Genomic DNA, 19,703 nt, shown 5'->3' with positions numbered 1-19,703 from the left:
GTCCGAACGGAGAGTCTTAATCTTGCAACCAGACTGAGTTTCCACAAGTGCACTGAAAGCCAAAAATGCATCATACACTTCTGACTTCTTTTTCAAACAGTAGACCCAGCACAAACGTGTAAAGTCATCAATAAATGTTACAAAATAGTAACAACCACCCAATGACTGTGTCTGCATGGGCCCACAAACATCCGAATGCACAAGCTGCAATCTGGCTGTTGCTCTAAAAGCAACATCACGGGGAAAAGAGAAACGATGCATTTTCCCCAAAATGCAACCCTCGCATAAATGCTCAGGAGGTCTCTCCAAGAGAGGTAATCCTTCCAACATCTGAGTACGCTGTAATAGCATCAAGCTGCCATAGTTTACATGCCCCAAACGAGCATGCCATAACTCTGCCTCTAACATAGCAGGAGTAAGAGTGGATGTCAAATATGCAGACTGATCTACCGAAAGAGCATCCAACTCATATAACCCATAACACAGAGAACCTGTCAAGACCAATGTCATGTGTTCCTTGTCTCGGACCATGCAACGGTCATCATCAAAGGTGACCTGCAAACCACAACGTGCCATAGAAGAAATGGAAAGCAGATTCTTCTTAATGCCAGGCACATACAAAGCATCCTGTAGGCGGAGAATAGAGCCATCAATGGCTGTAAGCTGAATCTCCCCAATACCACGAACAGAGTATGATGCATTATTAGCACACTGAACAGACTTCCCAACGGGAGGTGCACCAAGAGAAGCAAACAAATCTCTACGAGATGTGATATGCCGTGAAGCACCACTGTCAAAGAACCAAGTGTCAGCATCCTCTGTAGAGCTAAATGCTCTATCAGCCCAAGAGACATCATAACTGCAAGTGTAAAAACAATAGTCCCTGTCTGCAACAAAGGACGCGGACTCACTAGCAGTGGAAGGAGCTGCAGAAACAGACATTCCTGACTCCTTCTTCTTTTCTTTGGCGATGGGCTTCCTGCACTCAGTGATGTAGTGGCCAGGCTTCTTGCAGTAATGGCATTTTCCTTTCTTGGCTTGCGTGCCCCCCTGTTTCTGACTTGTCTGTGAAGTGTTACTACTACCAGAACTCTGCGAAGCATTTTTCCCTTGGCTGTTTTTACCCTTCTGCCTTGACATAAAAGCCTGCTCAGAGGCTATACCATCCACACCACTGTTCCGTCTAGTTTGCTCTTCCTCTAGAAGCAAACTGACAAGCTGAATGAAAGTGATGGGCTCTTTCGAAATCCTCATAGTGAGGTTCAAGGCAGTATGAAAAGCCAAGTAAGAGGGAGGCAGTGAATTCAATGTCGTAGAAATCAGCTGCGCATCTGAGTAGTACTCATCCACATTCATGAGTTGCTCCCGCAAGTCCTGAATTTTGTTGAGATGATCCTGCATAGAATCACCCTCATTCATCTTTAGAGTCTCTAGCTCTTTCTTCAAGAAAGAGATGCGAGTCTCATTCTTTCCTGCAAACATCTGCTCCAATATCAACCAAGCTTCTTGTGAAGAAGCTGCTGAACGAATATGAGGAATGATAGAACGCTGAACTGCCAATGCAATCAGCGACATAGCCTGTGCATCCCGTGTATCCCAAGTTTTCTAAGCTGCAGTTCTTGGGGGAAGTGGCTGAGCGGGGTGAGGTGGAGGGGGCTGAGGTTGCCCTCTTGCACGTCCTCCTGGAGGAGGAGTAGCGGGAGCCACAACTCCCGGTCGTGCTTCCTCTCCACTGACATAATCCCACAAATTTTTGGCCACTAATACATTCTTCATCATGAAAGACCAAAGGGAATAATTGTTCCCATCCAATCGGTCTTCCTTGGACACATAGGTGAATACATCTCCTCCCTGATTTGCCATTATTTCCCAAAAGGTAATAGAGCAATGTCAATGCAGTACGGGCTGGAAATCTGCAAATTTCCAGAAATTGCAGCAAACACAAGTCTGCAATTAATGTGCAAAGGGTACTCTGTCAAAAAAAACTGTCACTGATGCACGCTTCCCAAGGTGCAATTAGTGCTCAGCAGCACTAAAACATCAAAAGCCCCAAAATTTTCTGCCAAAATTTCTGTCAAAAACAGTCTTTCTGTGACTGTATCAGCAGTTCAAATGCATCTGTCCTCCAAATACACAAAAGCCCCAAAATTTCTGACGATCCAGTCCAGAAATTTGCATGAAATTTATCCCCCCACTTGTTCTGTGCTTGCCGCGTGTGAACCTCCGCTTCCAGAACTGTGTTCTGGGCTGAAATTAAAAAAATTTGTTGAAAATTTTACCTGACGTGGAGCAGACTTGCGTGTGCTGGTCGACGGGCAGTTTGGCGCAGGACAGGCTGACGTGGTCGTCAGACGAGCTGGCTGCGCGTGGTCAAAACGGCGGGCAGGACGGGCTGATGTTAGACTTGCGGGCTGCACGTGACGTTGACGGGCGGGCGCAGGTCAGTCGCGTGTGACGGGTGGACTGACGGTGGTCTGACGGAAGTCGTATGGGCTAACAGACGACTTAGGCGGCGCCTGGGCTGACGAGGACTGCACTGTTGGACAGCGCGCTGGCATACGTCAGCGCCTGCAGCTGACGTGAAGCAGACTGATGTCAGACGTGACTGACGAGACTAACGTTGACGGCTCCTGCTGGTGGCGCGCTGATTGTTGGAGCTGCACGCTGGGCAGAGGAGTCGTCTGGTGCTGCGCGCTGACGGACTGAGCAGGAACAGGCGGCTGGGGCAGAACTGGCGGGGGCTGCAGACTGCAGACTGAAGACTGCTCTGAGCCGAGCTCTGATACCAAATGTCAGATGGGAGAGGATCGAGGTGCAGCTGAAGCGCAGTAGACAGTGTGAGAGTGAGAGACAGAGTTGAGCTCGACACCCAATGCAATAGTACTGAATAGAATATTAGCTGAAAGTACAAATGATAACCCTTATACCTTAGAGTTATAAGGGGTTGTTCACACCCGAACACAGTAAGTGCCCATAAGTGTGCACCACAAGCACATACAAAATAGTACACATAATCTGGGGGAAAAAACCTCTCCTACCGAGAGTAAAAAGTGCCCCAGTGTCCTAGTGATCACCCGCACACTCCCATATGAGCGTAGGCGTAAGTAAGGCGTGTGAGATACCCAACACAACCCACCACCAAGATGCCTCGGAGAGTATCTGACGTTGATGTCAATCATAATAGCACCACCTGAAAATAGAAAAGAATCATAGCAGCTCTCTGTGTTATGTCACCTATGTCACTCAGGACATTCAAGTCCAATCTGCCAAACATGTCTCTAAACATGTGACCATGGAATCCCCGCCTTCGGCCAAAACCGCCAAAGTGTCCCCTCGTGTGGGCTCCAGACGAAAGCCACCCGCTCTCTGTCAAGTAACCAACCCATCATGAACCTGGATGTCAATCCTAGCTCTAGGATTTGTACCTGCCAGACTTCGGTCGATGTGTCAGGGGTGTCCCTATCTAGATCCTGTGCATCTGTATAGACATATAGATGAGGCACGGCTGCCCCATCTCACCACCCTCTCACTCTCCCTCTCTGGCATTGGAGAGCCGTGAAGGATGTCCGCATCACCACCACTACAAAGCAGCTAAGGAAGGGGCCACTAAGCCCTTCCCACGATCCGAAGAAGAGAATCCCTTTCATGCCTTGGACTTCGCCTTGGCCGGAGGATTGGAATCAGAATCTGAGGCAAATGATGACTCGTCAGAGGAGTCCGCATCCCGCTTCATCTTCTGCTCCTTTTTCTTCCTGGAAGCCTCTAACTCTTTGCAGTCCTTCCTTAAATGACCCTTCTTGCCACAGTGGTAACACTGGGCCTTCGACTTCTTCATCTTTGAACCCCTCTCTGAAGTTGCAAGAGCCTCACCTGAACCTCCATAATGTGACGGAAGCCTCCCCTGTAGTCGCAAAGTAGCCTCATGCTCAAGTACCATGGAGGACATGTGAAGAAAACTAACAAGAGTCGTAGATGTCTGTGCCCGTGTAAAGCATTCGCCACTCCATCAAACTCCTAAGGAAACTTGTAGAGTACCGTACCAACAAGATATGCATCTGATAGGGCAAACTGCATAGTGCGAAGTTGGTCTTGGAGTTGGGTAACACAAAGTAGGAAGGATTGAATCGTATCTTTGGATTCAAACTTTAGTTGCTAGAGCTGGCCATAGAGAGTAACGGCCCTCATGGTGGAAGAAGCCCCGTACATCAACTGTAACTTCGACCATACGTCTGAAGTTGTCGTACAGGAGGTGACCGCCGGGAGGACTTCTTTGGAGATACACCGAAGTAATGCCGAATAAGCACGGGCATCATCTGAATCCCATGTAAGCACAATCTCCTCATGGTTGTTTTCATCAAAAGAAGTTGGAACAAGAGAAGGTTATCGAGGGCGTGCCACAGCTCCGTTAACCACATACCATAACCGCTTCTGAACAAACCAAGCCTTCATCACCACACTCCACGTATAATAATCTGGTCCATGGAGCTTGTCATCAGTGGATGTGCATGGAGGAGCCATCTGGAGAGGATATAGAAAAGAAGTAGAGAAAAGAAATGATTGGGAGAGGAAACACAGCCAAACCACGAGCACAGACTGCAAAAAGCAAGAGTTCACATCCAGTATAACCCAAAAGCTGATAAATAAGCCAAAATCTACTGCACAAAGTCAAAAAATCAGTTGAAATCTGCTAGAAACAGCAAAAATGGCATGTTCTGCCAGTCGCCCAGCCCAAAATAGTGCTGTAAACAGCAAAACGCAGGCTGCACACTGCTGAAACAGGTGTAGGAAACTGTCACCAACAACCTGATGAGGAAAACACAGGTAGCAGCAAGTGTTGGACAGGCAGACGATGCAGATGCTGATCAAAGCGCAGAGTATGGAAGCCAAAATCTTGTCGCAATCAGGTTGACAACAGTCGCCAAGTCAGCAAAGGGGTAAATCAGTCCTGAAATCAGCAATAAAACACAGCACAATGTGTGCACAACCTGAAATCTGATACCATGTCAGAAGTGGTGCAGCAATGGAAGCATAAAATACATGCTGAAATAAACTGCTGAAACACAAGACAAGAGAAAGAATGAATGAATGAACACAAATACATCTGAGTCTCAGATGTATTTGTGTTCATTCATTGCTGCACCACTTCTGACAAGTTTATTTCACCAGTTGTTTATGCTTCCATTGCTGCACCACTTCTGACAAGTTGAAGGAACAGAATGCTTCCAAATCAAAGGCATTGGTTGGTCAAGCCTCTCAAAAGAACAGGAAGGACCAAAAGAAGAAGAAGGAGGACAACAAATCCAAGAAGGACAAGGAGAAGGAATCGACTTGGCATATTTGTGGTAAGACCGGTCATTGGAAGAAGGATTGCCCCAACAAAGACAAGGACACCAAGAAGAAAGACACGAAGAATTCCGGAGCGGTGGCTGCACCCTCATCAACTGCTACCTTGATCCAATCAACTGACGATAGCGAGAAGCATCCGTCACGGGAGAATTTGAGTGTGAAGTGGCCTTCTAGTTCGGATCCATAGGAGTAGTAATGGGCCGACAAGTCTCCATCTCAAAAGTCACCAAGAGCTCCTATAGATATCTCTGCTGAGAGATAAAAATCCCCCTCTGAGACTGATAAATCTCGTGACCCAAGAAGAAATGGAGCCTCAAATCCGTCATCTCGAATGTCAGATATAAAGCTGTCTTGGTCTCTCAGACCTTCTGTGCATGATCCCCTGTTAGAATCAAATCATCAATATACAACACACAACCAACCTTGGAAGTGTGCATATAAAGCTGCGGATCGGCCTTGGAGCGCCGATATCCCAACTTCGACTGAAGAAACAAGTCAATCTTCTCGTTCCATGCACGCCAAGCCTGCTTAAGGCCATACAAGGCCTTCTTCAACCTGTAAGCTTTCCCATCTGAGGATCCAAAGCCAGGAGGCTGCTCAACATAGATCTCCTCTTGCAAGTCACCATTCAGAAAGGCCGACTTCACATCCAACTGATAGACAGGCTATCTCCTATGGCCAGCCAAGGCAAGAACAGCTCGAATAGTCACCATACGAGCAATGGGGGCAAAAGTATCATGGAAATCAATGCCTGGGCGCTGAGTAAAACCTTTAGCAACAAGGCGAGCCTTGTGCTTGTCCAAAGAACCATCGCTAAGGTACTTGGTCTTGAAGACCCACTTAACACCAATTACGTTCTTGTGAGAGGGACGAGGCACAAGAGACCAAGTGCCTTCCTCTCAATAGCCTCCAACTCGGCTTCCATAGCCTTCCACCAAGGGTCAGACTGCAAAGCCTCCTTCACTGAAGTGGGCTCACGATCCTGCATAACACAGGTCATCAAACAATAGTTAGAGCAAAAAAGCTCTGAAGAATGTGCTTGAGTCCTCCGTGACCTCCGCGGTCCAACCTGCGGTGCCCACTCCTCAGGGACTCCCTCGATCCCTGAATCTCCAAGTGTGTCATGGGCCCAACGAGGAGGAGGCCGGACCTCTTCCCGGCCGTCGCTCTCTATCTGCTGAAGACAATGTAACCATAGCCAATATCAATGTAACAGAGCTCAAATCTCAGCTCAAAAGCATGTTATAGCATATTGGGAAGTATACATAACAATCGAAGTAGTGGTACATCCAAATTGAGTATCTCGTAAAGCATCAATGAGCATTAGGCATAAGCTTTTCGTTGATAAATTCTTATTGCCCTATTATTATAGTATTGAAATGACAATGAAATTTGAGCTATTTCAAGCTCAAATATATCCCAAAAGCATAACCATATCACCCAGATGCCAAAATAGCATCCCCAAAGCATCAAACATGCATGATGGAATTTACTGTTTACTGTCCAAACAAGAACATCCATGTTCTATGTGAAATAGAGAACACAAACTACACAGAATCAACTCTATGGGTGCCTACATTAATAGCTCTCATCGTACTCTTCATTTTTAGCTATAGAATGCCTAAATCCAATATCGTATGCAAAAGTTATGGCCAAAATACAACAGTGCTATCAAGTTATCATAGTTTTCCATGACTTTTATAGCATGCTTTGCATATTCTCAAATGGATAAAATGGTTGCTCCTTAGCTTAATAAGCACTCAACAAGGCTCAACTAAGCCTTGGGGAAACATCCACCAGCGGAAGCTTCTCGGGGATGGCCAGTGGAAGTGAAGACTCTGAGTCAAAAGAAGAATCGCCATCAAAAGACTCTGGCTCCAAAGGAACAGTCTCGGGAGCCCAACTCTCCCCTGGATCTCCAAGAACGGGGTGTTCCTCACCCCCCTCTATGGCCGGAACTTCCACGAACTGCACATCTCGGCTCGTGTAGACATCCCCCTTGACAAGATTAAACAGACGATAACCTTGGGACTGGGAGTTGTAGCCAACAAAAACCTGTCTTCGGGAAGCCGCCTCGAACTTGTCACACTGCGTCTTCGGGATGTGCACATAAGCGTCACACCCAAAGATCTAGAAATAAGAGACATCAGGCTTAGTCCCAAAGTAAGCCTCAAAAGGTGTCATCTTGTCAACGGCCGAAATGGAAGATCGATTGAGAATGTGCACTATGGTAGCTATTGCCTCGGCCCACAGAAACTAAGATGTCTGTCAGTGCTCCATCATGGTGCGCGCCATCTCGATCACACTTCGGTTCTTCCGCTCCAAAATGCCATTCTCTTGGGAAGTGTTGGTGTTAGCAAACTCATGGTGAATGCCCCTATCTGCACAAAAACGAGCTAACTTATTAGACATAAATTCACCTCCCTTGTCTGAACACAAGGTCTTCAGTCGCCGACTAGAATGGTTCTCCTCAAAGAGAAGCCAATCCTTGAAGTGAGAGAAAGCCTCCGACTTTAAAGTCAAGAAATAGGCCCAAGTCATCCTGTTGTAGTCATCTACGATCAACATGAAGTACAAGTTCCCCTTCAGGGACTTAGTCCTCATCAGGCCACAAAGATCCGTAGATACAAGCTCCATGGGTGAAGTAGACTGCCTCGAAGCTTTGTTGGGAATCACATCCCGATGCAATTTCCCACGAATGCAGGAGACACATGGCTGATGACTCACCACTATATCCGGCAAACCTCGAACAAACGATTCTCGCGACGCCTTCTGAAGGTGCTCATAGTTTAAGTAGCCAAACTGAGCATGCCAAAGCTCAGACTGTGTCTGAGAGGTAAGAAGAAGAGAGATAAGTGATGTGGAAGACTTCAACTTGTAGATGCCATCCTCCTCATACCCTGCAAAGAGAACCTTCCTCGATCCACGATCAATGACTCGAACAGTATCACTGTCAAACTCCACCAAGAGACCAAGAGCATAAATCTTATGGACCGAAAGAAAATGATACCCCAAGCCTGGCACATGCAACACCTCGGAAGTGTGGGTACCACCACATCCATCTCGAATAAGCTCCATCTCACCCCGCGCAGCAATAAACACAAAAGAGCTGTCTCCAATGAGAATCTGCCCACGCGAGGTCGCAAATGGGCAACACTATCGGAAGAAGGAGTCATGTGCCATGAGGCACCACTGTCCACAATCCACTCTCGAACCTGGGGAGCTGCCATCGCAGCATCAGAAGTCTTCGATGTAGAGTCCTCAATGACTGCTAAGTGTAGAAAAGCAGCTGATGAGGGCGCAGCCACCGCTCCAGAATCCTTCGTGTCCTTCTTCTTGGTGTCCTTGTCTTTGTCAAGGCAATCCTTCTTCCAATTACCAGTCTTACCACAAATATAGCAAGTCGATTCCTTCTCCTTGTCCTTCTTGGATTTGTTGTCCTCCTTCTTCTTCTTTTGGTCCTTCCCCTTCTTTTGAGAGGCTTGACCAACCAATGCCTCCGATTTGGAAGCATTCAGTCCCTTCAACTGTTCCTCTTGATCCAAGACCATAGGAACCAACTCTTCCCACTGAAGAGTGGACTCCCGCCCTGAAGCAATAAGGGCGGAATAAAAAGTACCGAATCGTGGTGGCAATTGGGACAGTAAAGTGATCGCCATGTCTTCGGAGAAAATAGGCTTCCCCGCATTTTGAACCTGCATCTGAAGCTGCCGAAGCTTGTTGATGTGTTCCCGAAGCGAAGAAGACTTATTCACGGACAAGGTCCGCATCTGTACCTCCAAAGAAACCCTCTTCATCAAAGTCATCCAATTGTACATTTGGTCGAGCTCCAACCATATCTCTCGAGCCACTATCAAGTGCTCGATGTGAGCTATCATGGCTATAGTGCAATCAGTCTCTGAAGACATGTTCACCTGCAATGCCTGCACAAACGCAAAAGCAGCCTCCTCTGACTATGTAAACGCAGCCTGGTAGGGCTGGTTCCGTCTCTGCCCGTACCTTCTTCAACCGCCGGAGGCAATGAAAAAGTAAAATCTGCAATGGAAGACCTAAAACGCAGCCTTCCTCTCCTTCAAACAGCAATAACCTACAACAAATTCACCGATTGGACTCCTTTCCCGCACGCCTACACTTGCTTCATCCCTGATCTGATGCGCAGCCCTCCCGCTCGCCCTCGAATCTTGGAAACGAAGCCTTGTGTCGCACTAAAATCTCCTCTTTAGATGGGTTCAGCCCTCAGTCAGTCCATCTTCACTGCTCTGATACCATGTCAGAGTGCAACGATGCGGAAGCGTAGGACAAAGACTGAGAGAGAGTGAACACAAAGAGAAGAGAGAGAGAAAAGGAGACGGTGTAAATGCAGAAAATTTGCCCACCTCACCAATCAATCCAAACAAAGTAGTAGCGTTGGTTAGAGGAGTATAAACTGAACTGTACGTGATGCGCAAGTACTCCTCAAACTCTTCATCTGTAAGGTAATCAAAATGAGAAGAAGAAAATAGTAAGGATGAAGGTGTGTCTACCTTCTCATCAAGACCATAATGCCTTCTCAGAGCTTCCAATGATGGAGAAGCCTGATAGAGCATCATAGGATCCTTAGAAGAAGGTGCCTGAGACATTATGAGTCAAAATCGAGTTGCATATGAGTCTCGCACAAAGACTAGCCTCCACAATCATTGCAAGATATGCTTTAGAAGAGCAAGGCTCTAATACTATGTGAAGATATGCTAGGGTTTGCACTGAGGAAACACGACATGTATGACCAAGACTGAAACACAAAGACTCAGATAGAGACAAGCAAAACTCAAACCCTAAACCCAAAAATTCAAAACTCAAATACAAAGAGAAGAAACTCTGAAGTGAATGAATGCTATATATGAATGTGAGAGTGTACAGAATGCCTAAGGGCAGAGCAATGCAATGTAGAAGAGTGATGTCCATCAAAAATAGATCCTAAATGTAGTAACCACCAATAGAAGATCAGAGAGTGCGAAGGCAGAGAAGTATCAGGTGACAATAGGAGAGGTGTTTGCTGATGTAGATGTTCTGTTGGACAACAAAAATGCAAGTACTGCAGCCATCGCCCAGTGGGAGAGATAGCAGCAGCCTATCGCTTGGCACCAGATGCTAAAAACACAAGTTGAAGGTGCTATGATGACATAGTAGATAGAGACCTCCAAACAGCACGGAGATGACTGAAAACAGGCCGCCTAGGGTTGGATAGTGATGGACTGCAGTCAATGATGGCTGGACAGCAGATGGTAGGTGGTTGATGGCTGAAATCTGCACGGTAGAGTGAGAAACCTGCACAAAAGAATCAGGCTGAATAGTGGGCAGCTAGATGTTGAAAGGTACCCCAAAAAATTAGGGTTTTGGGAGACCACTAAAACTCTCTCGAACCACGTGCCAAATTTGCATTTTTCAATAATTAAGCGTATTTTGGGGCTGTTTAAAAATGCTAATCAGCTGTAAAGCATGTTTTAGCTCAACAATACAAGCATTCTCCAATGACATGACTTGCCCTCATGGCATACAGCAATTTCTTCTATTCCTTTGCCATCTTTTTAGTCTGTTTGTAATTATTGTACTTCTTTGCTAATTAATATAATTACCCTTTACCAAAAAAGAAAAAATAGAGTACCATAATTTATGGGAAACCATTTCAACATCCTTGCTTGTTTGGCAATTCCTCAATTAGTCACATCCAATGATCATCTAAGACCACTTGCAATTGTGCAAGAGCTAAGGATGAGATGACACAAAGGAAAAAAAAAAAACAGCAAAAGAGACACTAGTACATCTTTAATCAAGCAGCGTGCCGAGTCAGCCACCACTAACTCTCTAGATCAACCCAACAAAAGAAGTCATATCCTAGGAAGTGTATCCATCCTTGAAAGCCTTTGTGAAAAACTTAAGCAGGATAAGGCTAGTGCTATCAAAGAGTGGCAAGAACTCCAGCTTCAACTTTATGAAGAGAAGGCAGCTCATTAAGAATATGTCCAAGTCTCAACTCAAGAACTCCTGATGACACGAGAAGAAAGAGGTAATGACAGCTGCTGTTGAAGAAATGAAAACCACGATGGAGGGAATGAAAGAGTAGTAAGTGCAAAATGAAAACGCAAGAAATACAATGGCCGACTGCACAATCTCAATAGAATAAGAGAAGGCCAAGACAACCACCTTGAGCAAAGAGTTAGAGGAAAGCCACAAAGCATATGAGCAACTAAAGGTAGCCTTGACGAGGTTACAAACCACCATAGATACAACCTTGGTAGAAGCAGCAAAAAATGTGGAAGAAGAAGCACATAAAAGGTTTGACACTAAGGATGAATTCCTCAAAAAATGCCTCTAACTTGAACTACCTTGTCTAGAGAAAGCCATTGAAAGGAATAAGTTGCAGTGTTAAGGCACATTATCACCTTACAACAAGAGCTTTGTAGAAAAGCCATCCTTATTGCCATTGTATCATCTACTAAAGATGTGGAGGAACTTTAAGTCAAAACTATCATTGGCCACATCTTCCCTTCTACACAAATTTGGCCAAGAGATTGAAGTGCCCACTTATGAGGAAGATAAAGAAAACTTGGTGGAACAACTCAAATTCACAAGTTATGGCAACTAGGAGCTTAAATAGATGGGATTTTGGATTATTACATCCTCTCAAACACCTTCATTATTAAGCATCCGTCCCAATCCACACAAGGAAGCTGTCACAAATGTTTGAGAACCACCAAGAGTGGTGCCACCATCACCTAATTACATAGGTCCATAGAATGTTGATTCACTTGTGGAATGATGAGGAGTGGCATGAACACCTTTCCCTACTTAGGCCTAAATAGCCCCTAGCAAGACTAGAAAATTAATGGATGGCTGGTCTTACAATACGCATCCACCAATTGGATATAACAATTGCTTATTACTGATTAGGAATGATTGATGGATAAGGGCAATTCCCTTGGGGGCCTCCACAAAGGCAAAGTTTGATTGAAATCTATAGCGATGATGGGTTGGCTTAATAGATCCCCCTTCAAATGCAAAGTCTTCGTTTGGAGAATATTGGTGGGTGGACTCCCTCTTGCAGCTACCCTTTTGAGACAACATTACCAATGGTTATTTCTTCTTTTGTACTACAAGTGAGGAGACCTATCAACGTCGATTTCTCTCTTGCCTGGTGGCAAGACACATATGGTCTCTACAGTCCAAGATTTGGCGACATGTTGTCGAGGCAACCATGCATCCACGAGATTGGGTTTTTGGCAAATCCAAATTGAGACTCTTTGTAGCCACACGTGATAATTGTTTTCCACTTTTTGTGCTTTTGGGGCTACCGGCTTTGTTTTCCACTTTTTGTGCTTTTGGGGCTACCGGCATAATTGGGCTATCCAGAATGCATACATTATTATCATTCCAGAGTGCACAATCATATTGACCACTTGAAAGATCTCCTACACTGGCAATTTGGCACTATATCGTATGTAGATCTCATTTCCAGGGATGATTGGTCTCTTGGCAAGCTGCGGTTTCTTCAATCTCTTTGTCACACGTATAGTCCTCTTGTGACTTGTATTTTACATTCACACTGATCAATACAATTACCCATTACCGAGAGAGAGAGAGAGAGAGAGAGAGAGGACTTTGTGGATCCTATGCAGGCTGATATGAAAGTGCTCTTTCATTTCTTACATTTTTGAGGGCATTGGCACATATGGACTACGAGGAATGCATTTACCTTTGATGCTTCATCAGGAGTGCAGAGTCATATAGTCCACTTGAAAGGACTTCTCATTGGCAGCTTGACATGATTGAGTTGGCAGATACTCTCCCTAGACAGGATTTGCTTTCTTGGCACCTTGCAATTTCTTCAGCCCCCCCTAGCCCATCCAGTCCCTTTGTTCTTCGATCATGATGCCTCAAAAAGTATCTCTTGAGTTTGTTGTATTTGGTTAATGCTCAATGGCCTAGAGCCATCCCGCATCTTGTAATCTTCTAATCTTGTACTTTTTTAGTGATTAATACAATTACCTATTACAAAAAATAAAAAAGAAGGGAGTTTTCTCTCATTTTAAGAGAAGATTGGTCTTTAGCTGCAATTGTCATTTTCGACCCATGAGAAGAAGAATAGAAAGTGCGCTTTGTACAAGTTTGGGATTAAAGAAGGTCCCTGACTGATCTAATTCTGCTCTGATTTCAGTGTGTCTCTCAGAAAATTTACAGAAGAGCAGATTAGAAGAGATGGACGAAGGGTACTGAAATCATGTAGACGAGGGAGACAAGAAGCATTTTCCGTATCAGGAAATTTGCATGCAAAGTCTCAAGAGGGTTAGTAACCATTTGACTTGCAATTTGCATGTCGGGGGAAATTGCGGATTGTCAAGACGATTAACAACCATTGCGGAATTACAATTCGGGTGTATCAAAAGATTGCGAATTGCCAAGGTAAGCAACAACCAGAAAATGCGGAAAAACTTGCGAATTGTCGAGATAAGTAACAACAGAAAACGCAGAAAAAGAGCAAATGCATCAACGAAGGAAGTATCCAAAGGCTGCAGACCCGGGTCGCTGAATGAGGATCGCAAAGGTGGATTAGACTCAAGGACTGCGCCTATTAGACCCAATAATTTTGTATGAATCGACAATCACCGAAGAGGAAACACAAGGAATAATACCTGCAGGCGGGTTGGCAAACAAGGATGATTCCGCAGGCAGACCTTATAAAGACGCATGCAAAAACCTGCCACTGATGCGTGTTCCCCTTTTTCATATGCATCATCATGCCACAGCACGTAAGAGTATGAATGAGAGGCCAACTCGTGGTAGGTAGGATGCCCCAAGGGCCAACATAATGCACTAAAACCAGTGTTTTAACAGGGTGATTTAGCCACAATGGCCTGCCTAATTGCATTTGCCTCACCCTCATGGGGGGTCCTGCCACCTTGTGTGTGTGTGTGTGTGTGTGTGTGAGAGAGAGAGAGAGAAATGGCCTGCCTAATTGCATTTGGCTCACCCTCATGGGGGGTCGTGGGTCCTGGCATCTTGTGTGTGTGTGTGAGTGTGTGTGTGTGTGTGAGAGAGAAATTTGTGTGGTTCTAAAACCTAATATATATTGTTGGGTGGCTAGGAGATAGGCAATGGAAGTGGTTCTAAAACATAATGTATGTTGTTGGGTGGCGAGATAATTGGCAATTACTAGTTTCTAAAGCAAGAAAGTAGGTAACCAAATGAATCTTAAGCTTTAACTTTGTAGTCCATCTCAAGTATATGAGCATAATGAATAGCGTAAATTGAAGATGGCACACATATAGTCTAACCATATACCCCAAACTCTACCTTAGTACTAGATGTAATTGAAACCAATAGGAACAATACTAAGACTTTAAAATCATTATCATCCAAATTGCACTATGCTAGATCTATAGTATTAGTCATTGTCAAGGTCAATAGCTCTATGTTGAAGCACATACCAATTGATGGTATTGGATAACTCAAACCCAAGGAGGATTGTGGATTCCTTGAAAATTATTGATTGGCTTTATGGACATGATTATGTGGTAAGTGTGTCTCTCGTCATTTGTCAATAGTTAGTTTGATTTTTGTGGCAAGGAACAAAGTTTAAAAACACTACATAAAATTGTAGAAGTTGATAATACAATCTACAACACAAATTTTTGCTCTAAAAATGTAGCAAATCAACAAATACACAAAGACACATGCAAGGACCATCGACACAAACAAGATGCAATGCATGACCAAGCAATTGCTTTTAGTTGGACTCTCTCTCTCTCTCTCTCTCTCTCTCTCTCTCTCTCTCTCTCTCTCTCTCTCTCTCTCTCTCTCTCTCTCTCTCTCTCTCTCTCTCTCTCTCTCTCTCTCTCTCTCTCTCTCTCTCTCTCTCTCTCTCTCTCTCTCTCTCTCTCTCTCTCTCTCTCTCTCTCTCTCTTTGGACATGTTCATTTGACTTTACTCCCATATACAAGCTCGAAGATAAATGTCTAAATTAAATGAGTTACAGGTTCTATCTAATTAGTTTTCTCACATATAGACTCAAAAAGAGCTATTAGAATTACATAGAGAATTGCCTCAAGATTAATGGTCCTTGGTTTGCACTTCACTGTTACTTTTACAAGAGCTTTCCCTCCTATGTACCACATGCATCTTGCTTGCATGCATGGTATATTTTCCACCTTCACTTTTATCTCATTTCACTATTAAGTATTGAGACTATAAATTAGTTCACTTACTTCTATTTTGCTAAAAGCAACCTAATCAATTGTAAATCTATTATTTGTTGGCACATGAAAATAGGCAAGTGAAGGTGGAGAAAGTAACCTACATCCTGAGCTCAATATTTTAATGATCAACTCTAGCAAAATAGAAGCATGTTATCTCCTCTACCTTTACTTGCATTTATTTCTCTTTAAAATCAATTGTAGTACTAAATTCCTTTCAAGAGTTAAGTTGATTATATGGGGCATCATTGAGAGCAACAATTCAATTTGTAGCTCTCTTGGTCTCTACTCATAGCTTGAATCAAGTAAGGTAAAAGAAAATTATGAGCATTCTAAGGTTTTCATTCTCACTTTTATATATGGTTTGTGAACACAAGATGTCAATGTGACCCTCCTATGGCTTAAACAAATGTCATAAACATTCTACCTTGTGTTATACGATAAGCTAACTTAAGTTATATTGCACCATCACAACCATCAATGTTTCATGAATTATAGAGACTAACCATCTTTTGTTTCATGAATCACATATTGATTCATGAAATATAGAGAGTAATTGTCTTTTGTTTCAAATTAGTACATAGGGACCAAACAATCAAGTAATCAATAGTCGGCAATGTATCTCAGCCACCACAAAGGTCTTATCAAGAGACAACAACCTATCTTAACCTAAGAATAATACCTAAAAAACAATCATAAAACTCATGAAAAGCCACAAACATCTCATAGTACACACCCATACACACAGTTGTCATAATATCCATTGATTCATTTTTCATATAACCAAGGAACACATAGTAGCCTATTTTCACATAGTGAGACATGAAGACCCACCTAAGTAGATGTAGAATATCCCCTTTCTAGAACTAATCAATTAGAAAATTCAACTTTAGAATGAACATTTATCAACCAATCAATCAAAGTGCTTGTTACATAAATAATTTAACAAGTGCACTAGAGCATTGTGCTTTTGTTTCCAAGCAGAGCTCACAGCACTACTTTAATTCTAAAAAGTGATGGCTCTCTCAAGATTTCGATTTAAAAAGAAAGAGAAAGTTTATATAGAAAGTTAAGTTAGAATAGATTATCCCTTAACTCAAAAAGTTAAGTTAAATTAGATCAACCTTTAACTCAAAAGGTATAAAAGTGGACCAGTTAACTAGGGTTAATAAGTTAGGAAAATAAAGAAGGCCTTGGAATTTATGAAGCACTACATGGATCGTGAATTATTAGCCTTAACAAAATAATGTATTTATGCTCATGAACTGCTAGCCATTTTAATAATACATTTGTATGCATGTAGCATTAAACATTGTTATATGCTTCCAAGGTTGGGCAATATTATTATTATTTTATCACAAGATAGTATATAACTTTTTAAATATTGTCTATATATTAGGGAGAGGAAAGCAGTTCACAAAAAGGAAGAAAATCATGGATGCAATATTCTATTTTGGGCACAAGAGCAATAAACTTCTATAAATACATGCATTAGGAAGAGCCCTCCCAATACCCGGCCGGGGGGGGGGGGGGCGGGGCGGGGGGGTGAGGGGAATTGCACTCAATTTGTGTTGTGCTCTTCTTTGTGCATTTTTCTCTCTACTTTTTTATTGTGTTCTATTTCCATTCAAATTAGTCTATGAAATTATGGTCATGGTGGGTTATTAGCAACATAAATATCAAAGTATAGCACTGATTGGAGGACATGTCAACATCATTCATGGTTCTCTCCTGTGCACCAAGGTTCTCTTCCATCATCATCATCACTATCTTCAAATATTTATCCTTTCATCCACTGTGTAATCCATTTCCTACCTACTACTTAAATGTCTACCTTCTAGTTCTTTTGTTTCCTCTTTGTTTGGGACTTGTACTTGCCCCTTTCAAGGTCCAACACTCTCTTTCTCTTCTCTACATGGCTTGCAAGTTCCCCTTCCTTTCATTCCAAGGGAGAGAGGGAGATCAAATAGAGGTTATTTTACACATCATAATATCTTCTTTCCAAATATTATTTTAGTTCTTTTTCCATGTTCAAGGAATAAAGAGTCGTGTTCAACTGATTCCCATAGAGAGAGAGAGAGAGGTACAAGTTATAATCACCAAAAGCTGTGAAGGAGAGAGAGAAGCCCAATCACTATTTTATGTAATTAGCTTCAGTGTTTGTTGTTTTTCTTTATAATTATACTCTTTGGCAACCCTTCTTTCCCCAAAATTTTCAATGAAGTGACTACAACATCCTATCTTGGAGAAATACATTGTCCTTTGCAACCTTCGACAAACACTCTATTATCCTCCCCAATATCTGCATTGTATAGTCTACTAAATGCTTCAAGATGGTGGAGCCATATCACACTCACTCAATCATTGATCTAAGGAAGGGAGTAGGGGACAAGGATCATGGCCTATCCTTCCTACTTTGCTCATGTGGTGATTACTCCCAAATAGCTTATGAAAGCTTTTATACACAAAGGCTTCATTAAGCAATACAAAGCTTATAGTATCCTAAGGCCTTTGCAAATTCATTCATAGTCAATTTCTAAGGCTTCTATTGGATTTTCTTGAGGCACAATACATTTCTCAAATAATTTATCTATGATGGTATTCCATTGTTTGAGTATGAGAGGACTTAAGAGCTTGTGTGTACATTGATCTCCTATTTGAATAACACAAGCTTTTATATTGATATTGCATTGCTACTCTGCGACATCTCTAAGCTATGGCAAGAAGTTTATGTGTATACAAAGTAATATTTTCCCTTCATCGATGTAAGCTTCTATCCTAAATTCATGTTATCTCACAAATGTGGCATTATCTCTACAAATTGTGACAAGAAGGATTCCCTAACAAGAGTTTGTTTGCACAACATCAAGTAATGGAGCTTGATGCTATTAAAGACTATTCTCCTTTGCTCCAAATTATCCTTTAGCAAAAAGTGGACCTTCTTCAACATAATTTTATGGAGGTCACATGCATTCTACAAGAGCATGAACAACAATGAGAGCAAACATCCAAAGATGAAGATGATCCCATCACACACATCCTTCATAGTGTTTTCAATATGCATCAAGTAGAAAATGAGAAAAGAATTAGCTATAAGTCTTTGCAATTTACCAAATTTGATAGTTACAAAGATGGCAATGCTATTTTCTTATAAGATAAAGCTTCCCTTTGGTGGAATGTGCTCCACCATAATGTCAACAAGCCAACTACATGCGATAATTTCTAGTTTAAGGTAAAAGAATCATTCTTACCTCCACAATATGCGATAATTTCTAGTTTAAGGTAAAAGAATCATTCTTACCTCCACAATTCCATCTCCAAGCTAGACTCAACTAGACAAATCTCTCATGGCAAGATGAAAATATTGTAGCCACATATAGTGAGAAATTCTGGTAGCACGTTCCTCTTCTACGCATGTTGGAAGATGTTTCTGAAAATACAAAAGTATGAATTTGAAGTTGGGAATTCATGAAAAAATAAATACCCTTCAACCCTCTTTGCTTTATGAAGCTACCCGTTATGCTCTAATGATGCGAAAAAAGAATTCCATATCATAGCTCACCTCGTACACAACAACCAAGGAAATAATAACTATTTTATAAATAATAGTCACCTCTTTAAATGATCTTTTAACTCTTTTTATGATGGCACAAATATGACTCTACTTGCGTCTTATGTACCTCTAAAAAATGGATCTAAAATTAAACCCTTCAAAGTTAAAGATAAGCCCCTAAGTACTAACCTAAATTTTCAACACAAGAGACCTTGCATTGTTTGCTATTATTGTAAGAACCTATCCATATACATGCTAATTGTCGTGTAAATATGCCTCCCAAGAATACTACTATTGTAGAACTTCACAACAAAGAAGAGGTTCTAGATTACATTCATGATTGGATGACCCAATTCACTTCAACAAGTGGTTGCTAATGAAGAAAATCCATCATCTTTTATTTCATTTTAATGAGAATAATAAATTATTATGTATCAATACACACATTGCTCATAAAAGCTTTTATATACGATTTCAATGCTAGACTTTTACATGATGATGGTAGCTCATAAAAATTGGTCAAAAGATTGCATTTTGAAGCCACACCATCTTTGCATAAGGTTAAACTTGCTTTTCAA

General features: G+C 42.5%; 1 protein-coding gene across 4 annotated transcripts in view; it reads right to left on the bottom strand.

Annotated features, from left to right (window-relative positions):
• The window catches only part of LOC148033510 (dynein regulatory complex subunit 4-like), an 82,043-nt gene extending 67,753 nt beyond the window's left edge, over positions 1-14,290 (bottom strand). The window contains exon 1 of one of the 4 annotated variants that reach the window (XM_087681455.1): positions 14,013-14,290. Coding sequence is in view for 1 of the 4 variants with exons in the window: in XM_087681454.1 (XP_087537580.1) it covers positions 14,013-14,069 (57 nt within the window). In the remaining 3 variants the exon portion in view is untranslated. The remainder of the gene's footprint in view (positions 1-14,012) is intronic. The other 3 variants (XM_087681454.1, XM_087681453.1, XM_087681452.1) reach the window with 3 other exon arrangements.
• Between the last annotated feature and the right edge of the window lie 5,413 nt (positions 14,291-19,703).

This window comes from Lygodium microphyllum, chromosome 7 (genome assembly GCF_053477565.2).
Source record: "Lygodium microphyllum isolate KBCC chromosome 7, Lygodium_microphyllum_v1.1.10, whole genome shotgun sequence".
NCBI classification, from domain to species: Eukaryota; Viridiplantae; Streptophyta; class Polypodiopsida; order Schizaeales; family Lygodiaceae; genus Lygodium; species Lygodium microphyllum.
Note: the sequence above shows the minus strand (reverse complement) of the source record. Positions and strands in the feature narration are given on the sequence as shown.